The sequence below is a fragment of the Trichomycterus rosablanca genome, chromosome 1 (assembly GCF_030014385.1).
Source record: "Trichomycterus rosablanca isolate fTriRos1 chromosome 1, fTriRos1.hap1, whole genome shotgun sequence".
NCBI lineage: Eukaryota > Metazoa > Chordata > Actinopteri > Siluriformes > Trichomycteridae > Trichomycterus > Trichomycterus rosablanca.
The window spans coordinates 21,180,954-21,197,459 of record NC_085988.1 but is presented as its reverse complement, the minus strand read 5'-3'; the positions used below and the strand labels follow the sequence as shown (position 1 = coordinate 21,197,459).

The following is a 16,506-nucleotide window of genomic DNA, read 5'->3' as shown; positions in this document are numbered from 1 at the left end:
TATTTTATCAGGGGATGCAAGTATGTGGATCATAGGGTCTGTTTGAAAACTTAGTGAGCTGCCTTGCTGTCTACTGCCTACATAGGCAGCTGCCTCAGTAGAGAGGATTCTAATAAGTCATTGACTTATTAGTCAGGTTATTCGAACACACTACTTAGACAGTGATTCCAGCATTTGCATTAGTTTTCACTTACTAAGGTAACACGGTTTGCCTCAGGCCAATCAAACCAATGGGATGAGGTGGCACAATGCACTAGCATGTCAACTAACATCTCCGTCCGTGTACCAAAAACGGTTAAATTGTCACTGACAAGCCTGAATTTGCACATAGATGACATTTGTGCACGTTTATACAAATTAAAAATCAATGAGAATTTATTTACGTTTGAAAATAACTTCGCATTTGAAATCGTTGGCAAGAAAAGTTGTGCCACATGGAATGCTGGGATTGTCTTCAACCATAAGGAAGCATTGGATGCTCCCTCATTATTCAGTCAAAATACAAATTTAAGGTACCCTACTAGGCAGCATTTTAAGGCATCTAAGAATTCGAACAGCCTCCTTTAGATAGGTAGATAGATAGATAGACAGATAGACAGACAGACAGACAGACAGCTTTATTAATCCCATAGGGAAAGTCAGTTATTACAGCAGCTAAAGATACATTAAAGCAAAAAGTACACAAGCATTAAAGTATTAAAATACAAAAATAATGTTGTACAGACTATGTAATTAAATAAATAGAATAAAAATTTAGTATGTAATATAAAAAATTATAAAAGTATCCTGGCAGTAAATATTGTTAGATGGAAGCGTGTGTAGGATGATGTAAAATGCGTCCATGTAGAGAGCTCACTAGGCTTTCGAACACACACATACAATTTTTATTGTGCGAGGGTAAAGATGTAAAGATCTTTCTTGGCTATTTTTGTGTTTTCCAGGGTATTAAACGAATAAAAAAACATATCACTCAATTATTTAAATATTTCAAAATTATCTGTTAAGTCACAAGTTTGAATTACACAGGCAGTTTAAGATAAGAACATGATGCAAGACTTTGTGAAGGTCACAGGCTTTTGATTATATCTGGTTACATTAGTAACACAGTAACACAGCACTAACATGCAGAAATAAAACACCAGATCTGAGTCATTAAAAATTTCCCATGACTCAGTCATTAACCACACCTCAGGAGAGATCATACCCATGCACTGTTTCATCGTTGTGTGTTTCATTATGTGACTGAGGAGAAAATGTGATTCTTAAATCTGCATTGATGACTTCTTATTAAGGAAGGATAATTCACGTGTGGTTTGTTGTGAAAATACAATGTAACATGGAAAAACAACTTGTGATTTTGACATTTTTAAGCCACATGCAGTTAAATTCAAATTATTTACATACACCTGACTACCCATCTAACGAGATCTAGTTTGAATGCGCTCATTAAAAGTATATAGAACATTAGTATCTTGCTAAGGCTTAGAAAACACAAAACACAAAAAGGTCACCTTATACTGAGAGATTTGTCTGAATGGTCAGAATAGTCCAGGAGCCAGCAAAAAGCTGCTGGAATATAGGTGACACTGTCCAAGGTCAAGCAAGCTTCACATCAGCACCTTTAAGCTTAATGTATTTAGAAGCACTTTGTAGTTCTACTTTGTTGTGCTGGTATGAGTGGATCAGACACAGCAGCGCTGCTGGAGTTTTTGAAACCCGTGTCTACTCACTGTCCACTCTATTACACACCCCTACCTAGTTGGTCCACCTTGTAGACGTAAAGTCAAAGACGATCGCTCATCTATTGCTGCTGTTTGAGTTGGTCATCATCTAGACCTTCATCAGTGGTCACAGGATGCTGCCCATGGGGCGCTGTTGGCTGGATATTTTTGGTTGGTGGACTATTCTCAGTTCAGCAGTGAGAGTGAGGTGTTTAAAAACTCCAGCAGCATTGCTGTGTCTTATACACTCATACCAGCACAACACATACTAGCACACCACCACCATGTCAGTGTCACTGCAGTGCTGAGAATGATCCACCACCTAAATAATACCTGCTCTGTAGTGGTCCTGGGAGGGTTCTGACCATTTAAGAACAGCATAAAAGGGGGCTAACAAAGCATGCAGAGAAACAGATGGACTACAGTCAGTAATTGTAGAACTACAAAGTGCTTCTATATGGTAAGTGGAGCTGATAAAATGGACAGTGTGTGTAGAAACAAGGAGGTGGTTTTAATGTTATGGCTGATCGGTGTATATCCCTCGTTGCTGTCAAAGTACCATGGGTGAAATTGTCTACCCTTTGGCGGATGGGATCTTCCAGCAAGACAATGCAACATGTCACACAGCTAGAAATGTCAGACATGGGTTAGAAGAGCATGACCAAGACTTCCAAGTACCACCCTGGCCCCCTAATTCCCCAGACTTGAACATGAATATCTGTGGCACCTCGATTGTCGTGATGCATTGTAGTCAGCATGGCTCCAGATACCTGTGACAACCTACCTTATTGAGTAACTCTGAGCCCGTTTAGCTGCTGTCACATGTTGGTTACTCTGGATATTAGCTGGTGGTCATAATAATGTGACTTGACTGTGTAACTCATTGCACTGACAAAGCAAAGGCTTGAGCATGGGCCTCCTTTCTTAGATGATTGCCTTCAAGCCTATATTAAGGCTACTACTACATTACTACTACATACACTTCTACTACTGTTACTACAAGTCATTGCAGACCTGTTTTTGGTGTTTTTTTATTCCATCCTACCATTCAGACAACATAAGGTAACAGTTTGAGTTGCCTTTTGTGTGTTTTGTTATGGGTGCAAGTTGCTGTATGTATATGACCCAGCAGATGCTTATAAAAGAACTCAAATTCATGAAACTAACTTCACTTATAGATTTGTAAAATAAAACCTTCAACATTTTTACAAATTTACAGCTGAGAAATACCCTGTAGCATGATGCTGCCACCACCATGTTTCACTGTAGGTATAGTATATGCCAGTGCTGTATGTCTTTTACTCAGCAATGGCTTTTGTCTTGCCTCTCTGTCATAAAGGCCTGATTTATGCAGTGCTGCAGTCATAGTTTGTCTATCCAACAGGTTTGCCCATCTCTGCACAGGATTTTAGTGCTTTTACAGTGAGCATTATGTCTGACCTCCCTGACCCAGGCCTTGCTTGTCTAAATTTTTAATTTATCTGGATGGCCAACTCTAGCATGAGTCAAGGTTGTGCTTTAACCGTTTCAGATTTTATGAGGCCGGTGTGGCCTGGGGAACACTTAAAGCCCTAGATATTATTGTTTAACCTTGCCTTGATAAATGCTTTGCCAAAATTTGATGGGAGAGGTTTATAGACAGTTCCTTGGACTTCATGGCTTGTTTTTGTCTTGACAATGCAGTGTAAATAGTGCGCCCTTATAAACTCAGGTGTGTGTCTTTACGAACTATGTCCATTACAAATTATTGACTGAATACACTGATCAGCCATAACATTAAAACCACCTCCTTGTTTCTACACTCACTGTTCATTTTTTCAGCTCCACTTACCATATAGAAGCACTTTGTAGTTCTACAATTACTGACTGTAGTCCATCTGTTTTTCTGCATGCTTTGTTAGCCCTCTGTCATGCTGTTCTTCAGTGGTCAGGACTCCCAGGACCACTACAGAGCAGGTATTATTTGGGTGGTGGATCATTCTTAGCACTGCAGTGACACTGACATGGTGGTGGTGTGTTAGTGTGTGTTGTGCTGATATGACTGGACCAGAGTTTTTAAATACCGTGTCCACTCACTGTCCACTCTATTAGACACTCCTACCTAGTTGGTCCACCTTGTAGATGTAAAGTCAGAGACGATCACTCATCTATTGCTGCTGTTCGAGTTGGTCATCTTCTAGACCTTCATCAGTGGTCACAGGACGCTGCCCACAGGGTGCTGTTGGCTGGATATTTTTGGTTGGTGGACTATTCTCAATCCAGCAGTGACAGTGAGGTGTTTAAAAACTGCTGAGAATGATCTACCACCCAAATAATACCTACTCTGTGGTGGTCCTGGGAGAGTCCTGACCATTGAAAAACAGCATGAAAGGGGGCTAACAAAGTATTTAGATAAACAGATGGACTACAGTCAGTAATTGTAGAACTACAAAGTGCTTCTATATGGTAAGTGAAGCTGATAAAATGGACAGTGAGGGTACAAACAAGGAGGGGGTTTTAATGTTATGGTTGATCGGTGTACATACTGATGATGTAGAGGTCTCTAAAACTCATGTATCAAATATGATACGTTTGGCAAAATAAGGTTAATTTACTGAAAATCACCTGGTAATTGATGGGGAGTGCTTAAAGGACCAACAGTGTTGTTTGTACCACATCTTCAGAATTACTTTCATTCCAAACTTTTATTCCTATTCAAGACTTTCATTCCTGTATTACCACTGAAGCCTCGGTACAAAAGTAAATATGCTTTTAAACACCCATCTAAAAACATGTCATAGCTAATTGACTGCATTATGTGCAAAAGAAACATTTGTGCAATTAGATCCTTGGTAAAATATTCCTCTAATGAGGGAAGGTAAATTATGAAATATAAATCTAGACAGCTGGAATGAAGACATTCAAGAAGAGAAAATCAATGCCAGACATTGCCAACACTAAAGTGATACTGTTTCTCTCACAGGTTGAAAGGAAGATGAATGGTGAAGTACCTCCGACCATCACCATGGCTCTGATTAACCCCCAGGTTCCTCCACCGCTCACTGAGAGTAAACAGTCGTCCACCCAGCAGCTTTCTATCAGTGTGTAAGTACCTCTAAGTCTCTTGCCTGCGTCGTCTTCTTACATCAGTTACTTGTATACAATTCAGTGTCTAAAAAGGTGTCAATCTTTGAGAACTTCAGGGTTTTGCAAATAGAATAAATAAATAAATTAATTAAAAGAGGTCGGCTATGCACCCAGGTGGCGCAGCGGGATATTCTGCTAACACACCAGCATCAATATTCTAAACTCCTTGGTTCAAAACGCCGGTTGGCTGGGTGCCATCCAGCGGGCATTATTGGCAGTGCCTGCAGCAGACACTAATTGGCCACCGTGTCTGCTAGGACGGGATGACCGGACTATGTGGGTGGATTCCTCAAACGCTGTGTAAGGACCCTGGTTGACGGATAGAGGCGCCTGTGCAGTAAGCATGGGTGAAAAGAAGGGGTCCACTAGGACTGCGCATGGGTCGGCGGAGGCGTGAGCAGCAATATACCCTCCTCAAATGCAATCAGGGATCCCCAGCAGCGGAGGACAAATTGACTACGCTAAATCGGGAGAAAATTGGGATAAAATGCATAAATAAATAGAAAAAAAAGAAGTCGGCTTGGTGGGTAGCACTGTCACCTCACAGCAAGAAGGTCCTGGGTTTGATTCCCGGATGAAGAAGTCTGGGTCCGTTCTGTTTGGAATTTGCATGTTCTCTCCATGTCTGTGTGGGTTTACTCCGGGTGCTCCAGTTTTCTCCCACAGTCAATTGGAGATACTAAATTCCACCTAGGTATGAGTTTGTGTGTGTGCATGCCCTGTGATAGATTGGCAACCTGTCTGGAGTGTTTCCTGCCTTTTTCCCAGTAAATCAAATCCATCACGACCCTGAATAGGATAAAGCAGTGGTGAATATATTAAAAGAATCCAAATCTGACTACTAAAACTGATGCTTTTCTCATTCTTGGGGTCATGACCACCTGTAGGGTTATGTGAGATGGGGTCAGGGAGAATACTTTCTATTTTTTTCTATTTATTTATGCATCTCTCCCTTTTTCTCCTGATTTAGTGTAGCCATTTAGCCTTCCGCTGCTGGGGAGTGGAGGGTATGTTGCGTTTAAGAAGGGTATATATTTGCCTGCTCCACGCCCCTTCCGACACGTCTCTCAACCCCTTCTTTGTCGCCCATGTTTCGATGGATTTGCCCATGAGGCTTATCCACTTCTGCACAGGCGCCTTGGTCTGCTAACCAGGGTCCTTGCACAGCGTTTGAGAACCCTACCCTGATCATAGTCTGATCTTTTCCCACCCAGCAGACTCGGTGGCCAATTTTAGTGTGCTTCAGGCACTGCCAGTTGTGCCATCTAGATGGTGCCCAGCAGAGCCGAGACACGAACTGGGAATATTTCGCAGTGCCAACTGGGCACCCAGTGCTTGATTTTTAAGCCGTTCGCTTACATTCTCTCTGCCCCCACAAAGCTGCACCACCTATCTCTAGTTACTGTTGGTAGGTGTGTCTGTGTGCTTTAGCATGGTTTTGGGATGCCAGTACCTAACTGGCTTAATGCTCTACAGCAGCTGTGCTAATATGCATAAGTGCACCTAAGGGGTGTTTAAAGTAATTAATGTACTGGACTGTCAGAGGGTCGAGGGTTCAAGCACTAACACTTAGCGCTAAGTTGCCAAGGCTTAGACTTTAGAGCAGGACGTTTAATCCTCAGTTGCTTAATTTATATATTGGATTATATGCTGTCAGCTTTCTTACTTTAGTAAAACATTGAGGGGGGAAAAGCCTGATGTAGCTTCACTGGCTATAAAAGGTTGAGTCTGTCTGTGTTTCTGTGAGAAAAATATATCCAGACAACAGCGCCCCGTCGGCAGCGTCCTGTGACCACTGATGAAGGTCTATAGGATGACCAACTCAAACAGCAGCAATAGATGAGCGATCGTCTCTGACTTTACATCTACAAGGTGGACCAACTAGGTAGGAGTGTCTAATAGAGTGGACAGTGAGTGGACACAGTATTTAAAAACTCCAGCAGTGCTGCTGTGTCTGATTCACTCATACCAGCACAACACACACTAACACAGCAGCACCAGATTACAGACTACAGTCAGTAATTGTAGAACTACAAAGTGCTTCTATATGGTAAGTGGAGCTGATAACATGGACAGTGAGTGTAGAAACAAGGAGGTGGTTTTAATGTTATGGCTGATCGGTATACATCTTTTAATGTTATGCTGTATTGCAAATCCTCCCAATGACCATCTAGTGGCTGGATTAAGTTCTAATCCTAATAAAGATCAAGTGACCACAGGGTTGTGGCTACGAGCCTTGTCTGGAAATACAATCCCAAATCAGAAAAAGCTGGGACAGCCTGAGATTTTTCATGTTTTGTCAGATCAACGTCATTTCATTTGTTAACAAACCTCCATTCCTGCATTTCAGGCCTGCAGCACATTCCAAAAACATTTGTGACATAAAGCATTTACCACCTTGTAATACTGCCTTTCCTTCTCAAAAAAAAAGATGATGTCTTGAAGGCAGCAGATGTGGATTTGAAATCTCAATGTACCTTTCTGCGTTAATGCTGCATCACAGAAGTGTAAATTACCTTTGCCAAGGGAACTGACACAGTCCCATACCATGACAGACCTCAGCTTTTTGACTTGTTGCTGAATGGTCTTTTTCGTCAGTGGTCTGTTCATTTGGCCTATTGATGAATGACCGTTCTTGATGCAGTGCCATCTGAGGGATTGAAGATCATGGGTGTTGAACTCAAGCTTGTGCCCTTGTTCTTTACACACTAAAATTCCTCTTAATTCCTTGAATCATTTAATGATATTATGCTCTGTGGGTGAAATCAGCAAATCCCTTCCAATCTTTTTTTAAGGAGCATTGCTTTTCAATAATTTTCTACTGTTAATTATTTGCCCATCTTTGCTCCTCAAAGACTCAGCCCTTTGTGGAAACTGCTTTTGTACCTAATCATCAACTGCTTGAAATCACATTATTATTATTTTTATTATTTTTACCTCATTACTAGCCATACATTGCCCCTGGAATGTGTTAAAGGCCTGTAATGCAGGAATAAACTATTATCTATTGATATCATTGTGTAATATAAAATGATCAGAGGTGGAAAGAGTACTAAAATATTGTACTCAAGTAAAAGTGCTATTACTTTAATGAATTTTTACTTAAGTACGAGTAAAATTACTAGTCTAAAAATCTACTCAAGTAAAAAGTAACTCATTTAAAATGTACTCAGAGTAAGCGTTACTTAGTTACTTTTTTAACAGAAGGAGGGCGTGTCTCTTCTGTGTAATACAAACAAGACAAGTGGATATATCTCACAATAGTTGTTTTTAATTAAAATATGATAGAAAAAAAACATGTTGATACAACATTTAAAACATGTGGGATGTGTAATGTGTTATTTTCGTACAGACCATCCCATAAAACTTTTTCAAACTGTATAAACACTGAAGTTGGCATTAATTGTGGATTCTACAGACCAGCCTTCTTTTCATTACCAACAAATACCAAACAACAGTCATACTGCAAATCTCATAACTCAAAACAAGTCAAGGTTACAGGTGTTGTGACTTCCACTAAATGACTCAAAGAAAACCTTCAAGATGTAAGACAAAACTTTGCCATTCTTTGGCATCAGACTATGTTATCAAATAACGAAACATCAAACTCCAAACTTTTAAAAATCACCCTTCCCTACTCTATATCTAGATTACAGCTCCTTTATTTTAGCACCAGTTTATTTTCCATCGCAGAATTCACTGCAGCAGTTTCCCAGACGCGATTTTTTTTTAGCGTTTTTTTTTTACTCAGTAACGGATGTTATTTAAAATGTAGCGAATTACAATTCCTAATACAAAACATACTTAAGTAAAAGTAAAATTTCTGGTTGTAAAATCTTTAAAAAGTACAAGCACACAAAAAAACTACTCAATTACAGTAACACGAGTAAATGTAATTCGTTACTTTCCACCTCTGAAAATGATCATACAAACAGGTCTTTTAATGCTTACTCATAAAATATTGCAGTACTAAGAGCTGCATTTCACTAGCAGGGTTTCCTGTCTTCTGTCCTATCTTCTTTTTGTCATTTTGTACACTAAGCAGATATTTAAATACTGTGGTACGCCTTGGATCACGGGTCTGCTGTCACTTATTGGAAATCCGCTATCTTTATCTGCAATCTGTATCGTAAACGTTCACCATTGTGGCATTTCCTGTGGGGGGAGCAACAAAACGCTGTAATGCAAAAGCTACTCTTTCTCTAGGTGTGCAGCACTGTACTCGTACACTCCCCATCACGCCGAAGAGCTGGAACTGAACAAGGGGGAAATGGTGGGGGTTTACGGGAAGTTTAAGGAGGGCTGGTTACGCGGCCTCTCTCTCAGAACCGGTAAAGTGGGCATCCTGCCTGCCAACTATGTGACACCTGTGCTCAGGTAGGATAATGTTTGCCCACCGTTATGTGCATGTACTGTGTATACAGCTCAGTTTGACAAATATTACACCCCTTTCAGATATTCAGTCAACAGCCAGCAATATTGTAGATGAAAAAGCATTCACCATTTGTGACAGTGTCTCACTGTTTGATTAATAAACAGGAAGGTCAGAGATCATGTTGAGGTTGTTTTGACATAGACTAACAGTGTGAAATTACACAAATGAGTTACAGATAAGTAAATATGTCAATATAAAACGGGTCAAGTAAGTCTTCAACACATCACCCCTCCTCCCCCATGCGCGTGTGCTTCATTGATCCTTTGTTATCAGTTAGATCACAGCATAAATAAGTCAGTGAACCAAATAAGTAAAATAACCAAGCAAGCATTATAAAGCATGAAACTATTTTACAAACAGTGCAAGCTGGCACATGTAGTGTCTTATGCTAAATCCCAAATAGCTTTATAAACACTGGATAAGCCATTCCACAGAATGGCTGCCATTTGCGTGTAGTAACTCGATAAAATTAAACTTTTTTTTAATCTTTGTTCAACACTGAATCTAGTAACACACATACTCAACTATGTAAAATGTGTTTTGGTCAATCTCAGGCAATTTTGTATAATATTTACAAGGTTTCTAAGTGGAAGATGGTTGTATATGAGTAACATGACTTAAAGTAACGGGACTGAGTTATTAACATACATGAAAATATAGATGAAATATAGCAGCATGGAGTTCATGTTAAAAGCATGAGAACACTGGGTACAGTCTAGTGATTTATCAAAAAAAATTATTGTTAAAATAAACAAATAACAACTAAGAAAAAATAGGTAACAAGTAGTTCAAATATTTCAGAAGGAGGAATATATAGAAAATATATTAAAAACACAGATGTGATATGGAGTCACTGAATATTGCATGAAAAAAGGATTTCTTTTTCCTTCTTTTTATATAAAATGTATCTACCAGAAACAAGAATAACTCATATTTCTCTATTATTTTCTTCTTTATTTCAATAATGTTGTATTTTGTAGGTGTAATTACACGAAAGAAAGAATACTTTACTGAGCCAAATTCCTTCTTCTCTCTCACTCACTGTCCCCTCTGTCTGATACACAGTGACAGCTACTGGCAGGAGTAATTATACAACAAATAGTGATTTTTTTTTCATGTTTTCACCACTATGCTTCCTCTGCACATTCTTTGGGGACATTTTAATATAGAATTTTACAAAATATAAAGAAAACACCGGAAAAACACCATCATCTGTCCGAATGTCCGAGTCAACTTGTTTGTGACGTCACGTGTTTCGCGAATTTCTGTTCGTAATCCGAAAATCCGAATCATTTAGCCAAGGTTTATGCATACATTAGATGCTCAAATACAACTTTGGATCTTTAGCTTCAAAATTTTAATGTTTGCCCACCCATTTGCATTTTTATTATAAAAGCAGAAACAGTAAAATTGGTTAAGACAGATCTATTTAACTATATTGTTGGTAGAAGCTGACTTCTTATCATGCTACCACAAGGTTGCTGATTAGGATGTAGACTTGACAAATCTCAGCAATTGTCTTTTATTATTTTCTAATAAAGTTTTACTTAAGTAAAACTCTGATTTTAGCACTTAGCATTGGTCCATTTGCTTCAATAAATAATGTGTATGTGTTCGAATGCTGTATCAATTGTTTTTCACAGAACTTCAGCTAGATTTCTCGGGCAGCCAAAGCCCTCAGTTTCCAATGCAAGCGCCATGACTTCAAGGCGATACCCACCCCAAAATCTCCAGACAGTGCAGACTCTGGACAAAGTTAAGGCTGAAGGAACTTCTGCTGCTGCAGTTGGTGCCATGTCCTCTCAGCCTGCTGTAACATCTATTGGTGCGGTGAGAGGTCCACAGGCAGGAGGAAAGCAGGGTTGGGACACGGTCAGGCGAGCCTTCCCGACCTCACACAGAGGTGAGAACCAACAAGCAGCAACATAATGCATCTGTTTAGGTCACAGCCTTTTAATCAGGCAATAATCAGATATGCTCATATTGACCCAACTCAGTATACAGATGTAAAAATGATAGATAAACATATTCCACTCACTTGAATAAGGACCCCCCCCTTCCCCCCCCTTCCTGATTTCCAAATCATGGCTACAGTCTTGGTTTAGGTCTAACACCAATTCGCTTTAAAACTTGCTGTTTATCAGCAGCAGTTGCATGGAAGAATAAAAATGTGTTCAGTTGAATAGGAGTGTTAAGCCCAAGAACAGAGGTGGACTTTTGTCCAAAACAGGATCAGCAACAGCACGGAACAGTGGTCTTAGGTAAAACATCAGTGACAGAATTATAGCAGCACTTTACTAAGGTCCAAGGTGTACAGCCAGAAACCATTGATTTTAATAACAACATCCTTAAGACCACCTCAACTGACTTACAAAAGTGAAGTATATGGCAGGACTCTGTACATTGCCCTGTACATTTTTGATGTTTGAACATTCATTAAGAAGATAATATTCTATTTTTCTGCTGGCTGAATGAGGTGAAGCTCTACTTCCACAACTGGAACTTTAATGTGTAAAGTGTCCTTGTGTATCCTGAAAGGCGCTTATAAATACAATTCTATTATTATTATTATTATTTAAAAGGCTCTCTGTTAATGCAGAGACAGCATTGAAGATGCTTGATTTCATCTTGGTGTTCATCAAACCACTTTTGTGGCAGTGTTAGCAGTGGATGTGGATGAACCATCTGAACCTAACGTTTGGGAGGGGTGACAACATACAGTACTTATGCCCATAATTTGGCCATAATTTTGTAAAAGTCACATTGCATAGATGTGCACTCTGTGTCACTCATGTGAAGTGTGCACATGCAGTGAGACCTTTTGCAGTAAAGTCAGTCTGAGCAATAGCACTCAGTTTGACCTGTAATAAAACAGCTTTTGATAGTGAATACATCATTTTGGACAGTGTACATTAAAGTTATAGATAATCAGTATTTTATATCCATTACAACTTGAGGCAGTTTATTTTATTTTTGATTACCTGTTTCTGTAATGTAATGTTTTAGGCTCACCCCGCCGTCATTTGAGTCTTCAGCCCCCGGCTCAGGATTTGGGACAGATCTACGGATTTGGACGTTCTCCTGTTCTTCCTAGAAAAAGAAATGGTTTGTTCACAAATCCAATCAGGCCACAGCTCTGGACTTCTGAGGGAACGACACCCTCTGGTGGCACATACCACACAATGGATGCCAAATATTCTGCTACAAAAGACACTTGCACAGCTCCTCAGTCCATTCTGGTCAAACCAGATCCTTATAGGCTGATCGCAGAAAAGGTACATATACATATGTACACACACACACATTTTTAAACATGTTTGGGCCCCATTATATATTTATTTATATGTATGTATGTATGACATCAATAAATGAATATGTCATTTTATACAGTATAACACATCATCATGATTTAATTCAACTTTGAAAAAGTCAATAGATATCATGTGTTAAAGTGTATATATAACATAACATTAAAACCACCTCATTGTTTCTACACTCACTGTCTATTTTATCAGCTCCACTTACCATATAGAAGCACTTTAAAGTTCTACAATTACTGACTGTAGTCCATCTGTTTCTGTACATACTTTTTTTTAGCCTGCTTTTATCCTGTTCTTTAATGGTCAGGACTCCCCCAGGACCACCACAGAGCAGATATTATTTGGGTGGTAAATGATTCTCAGCACTGCAGTGACACTGACATGGTGGTGGTGTGTTAGTGTGTGTTGTGCTGGTATGAGTGGATAAGACACAGCAGCGCTGCTGGAGTTTTTAAATACCATGTCCACTCTCTGTCCACTCTATTAGACACTCCTACCTAGTTGGTCCACCTTGTAGATGTAAAGTCAGAGACGGTCGCACTTCTATTGATGTTGTTTTAGTTGGTCATGTTCTATATATATATATATATATATATATATATATATATATATATATATATATATATATATAATGATCTTTATGATAATTTGATTCACTTATTGATTTTAAGCAAACAACATTGGCCTAAAATATAGAGCTGCAGGTTAAGAAGCCATCATTTTATGATTCTATTTGTTAAGAAACACTAAAATAATTGTCCCTTTTTTTCAGGTCACTTTACTATAATTATTTGGATTCACTCCTGACCCTTTTGTTTCTCTAGCCTGTAAAGTCGGTGAGGTTCTCTCATGAAGAAACTCCCCAAACCACAACGAGGACAACATGTCTGTCTTCTGAAGCTCAGATTACCGGGAGCTCTCCTAGCAGTTCCACGGCTTTGGAGCACTGGAACCCATCAGCAATTATCGGTCGAGATGGAAACATCTCAGTCCTTAAAGACACGAAGACGACCCCGCAAAGAAAAGGACCTGTTCAGAGTTATTCTATCGTTGACTGTCTGCCTTTAGGTGCAAAATCAGCTACACTTAACAGCCAGTCCAGTCCTATCAGGTGAGTGGTTATTATTAGAGGTATTAGAGCCTGTTTAACTAATGATTTAAAGAGGGGGAAACATATCAATAACTACATAAATAACAGAGAAAAAGTATGGGGCTGTAAAAAAAAGTAGCTGATACCCAGAAAACATCCTACACACATTCCACTGTTATTGATAAAAGTGGAACAATTAGTTATTCAGACTGGGGAAAACATTCAGATGATGCAATCAGTGACTTTGGTGTTTTTTCCTTTTTATAAATGGGACTATTATTTAAAAACTATAGGATTTTAAACCGTTTAGAACAGGGGTGTCAGACTCATTTCAACAAGGGCCACATCTGCATTATGGTGGCCCTCAAAGGGCCGACTGTAACGTATCCTGCTGTGATTGCAGTCTGCCTTTGTTGTTTTTCTTGAAGGCTAAATTCTGTGTTTGGTGTCAAAATGCCAAACTTGAATCACAAACTTGTATTCACTTGTAATTTAATTCATTAAATTACCTCATTCTGCTTCAATTTTCTCTTCTTGTACATTTTGGGATTATTTGTAAATATTTCTGAACATCATCTAGTGGCGGGTTGCGATCATTTTGCGGGTCACAAAATCGGCATGCATTGTGAGAGATGCAGTTTATGTATGATTTTACAATGTATTTTAAGACAATTGTTCTGCCCTCGCTAAGTTTTTCCCCTTTCTCAGCTAGACAGACAGACAGCACCCTCTAAAATACAGTTACGTTGGTTTTATTTGCTTCTCAGCTGTACACCGTGTGCATCAGAATGGAGTAAAACTACAAAATACAAACAATAAAAACAATAAAAAACGTAATACAGTACATGCACATAGCTGTAGTTAAGTGTTACATCTAGCACAATATGAAATTTAACCAAATGTAAAATAGCGCTAACAAGTTAGCATCTTGTGTAAAAATACTAATTGCTGTAGTAAGTGTAATAACCGCATTTAATTACGGAATTACGTTAAATTCGTAACTGAAACGCTGTAACATACTCGCTAAACATTTACAAACAACTGAGAATATAAATGTCTACTACTAGCAAATTATGCTTCTGTATTGGATTGCAAGAGAATTAACTTCTATTTATTATTGTTTACGCTACTGACTACGCTACCCTGCGTTCTTTTGCCGCTAAAACGTAAAAGTGACATGGCTTCTTAGCGAAGTCAGAGTTAGTTGCCATGACAACAATGTCAACGGTTGCCGCTTACTGCCGCAAGTGTCGCATTAAATTATAAATACGTCTCTGTAACTACTCAAACCATCACAACAATCATACGTCTTTTATGCTCTCGCGGGCCACAAAAAATGACGTGGCGGGCCGGATTTGGCCCGCGGGCCTTGAGTTTGACACCCCTGGTTTAGAATGACATATGGAAACATAGAGGAATTCATCCATTCATTATCTGTTTTACCACTGCTTTATCTTATTTAGGGTCGCGGTGAGTCCAATTCACTGGGTGAATGGTAGGAAACACCCCAGAGAGGTCACCAGTCCATTACAGGGCAGACAGACATTCACACATTCACACCTTTTAGAATCTCCAATGAAGCTGACTGCAATGTCTTTGGACTGTGGGAGGAAACCGGAGCACCTGGAGGAAACCCACATGGACATGGGGAGAGCATGCAAACTCCACACAGAAAGGACCTGGACCACTTTACCTGGGAATTGGACCTACGACCTTCTTGCTTTGAGGCAATAGTGCTACCCCCCGAGCCACCATGCTGTCCTAGAGAAATTCAGAGAGGGGGCACGTCACTGTATCCAGTTGAAAGCTAAAATGCATTGGAAAAATTAACTTAACTAAACGTCCCCTCTTTAAATCTAAATATGTTAAATTAATGTTATCATATACATTATTTTATTACATGCTATTAATCTGATGTCGGATGTTAATGATATTGTCTGTTTTATCAGACACAAAGTCCTGAAGGGATACAATGCACGGACTAATGCTGAGCTTAACCTGCTGGAGGGCGAAGTGGTCCTGGTTCGAAAGCCTCGGCCGGATGGAAGGGTGCTGGTGACACATGAGCTTACCGGAATAACGGGGATTTTTCAAAGCAGTATTCTGGACATACTGGACAAAGTGGTCTGAGTGGCACTTAGCGATGTGTGTGTGTATGCACTTGTGTGAGAGTGTGTATGTGCTTGTGTGTGAGTGAGTCTGCAACCAGTGCTGCCCTGGGAACCATGTGGCAGACTTCTGTTGCATGAGAAACTAAGTAACAAAGCAATACATTGTGTGTTGTTGATGTAATTCTGTACACAGCATGCATCTCGGTCAACACAGACACAAACCAACCCTACATACTAATGTAATTTTACTGTCATAGACCACTACTACTGTCTTTTCTTTTGGGTTCTGACGGACATGTGCACTTCGGGATAGGGATGTAGTCACTCACATTTGTCTCTCAATATAAACTGTGGATATTCTGAAAGACCATGTTCTTTGATGCAGTCATTATGTGAGCTACTTTTGCCATTCGGTATGTAAAACTTGTTAAACAGGTACAAACTGACTCAATGTTCAATACCCTTGTAACTGAATCAAAGGCCAAGGAATTAAGGATTCAAAATTCTAATACAGTGGTACCTTGTAACTCAACGTCCCCTAAACTCAAAATCTTTGAAACTCAACACCCTTACCTTAAATTTGTACCCTTAAACTCAACGTTTCCCTTAAACTCAACGTATGTGTGACTGCTGCTTTGCTCAGCGCTCTGTTTGAGTGGTGCGGTAAAACATCACACGAACATGAGACGAATCTGCATTTGTG

The 16,506-nt window shown here is 39.5% G+C and overlaps 1 protein-coding gene across 1 annotated transcript in view; it reads left to right on the top strand.

The window, feature by feature from the left end:
• Positions 1-16,152, top strand: part of sh3rf2 (SH3 domain containing ring finger 2) — a 49,206-nt gene extending 33,054 nt beyond the window's left edge. The window contains exons 5-10 of the mRNA XM_062994657.1: positions 4,684-4,805; positions 9,054-9,224; positions 10,926-11,185; positions 12,289-12,557; positions 13,427-13,713; positions 15,642-16,152. Coding sequence (XP_062850727.1) covers positions 4,684-4,805; positions 9,054-9,224; positions 10,926-11,185; positions 12,289-12,557; positions 13,427-13,713; positions 15,642-15,822 — 1,290 coding nt within the window. The 3' untranslated portion in view covers positions 15,823-16,152. The remainder of the gene's footprint in view (positions 1-4,683; positions 4,806-9,053; positions 9,225-10,925; positions 11,186-12,288; positions 12,558-13,426; positions 13,714-15,641) is intronic.
• Positions 16,153-16,506: the final 354 nt, after the last annotated feature.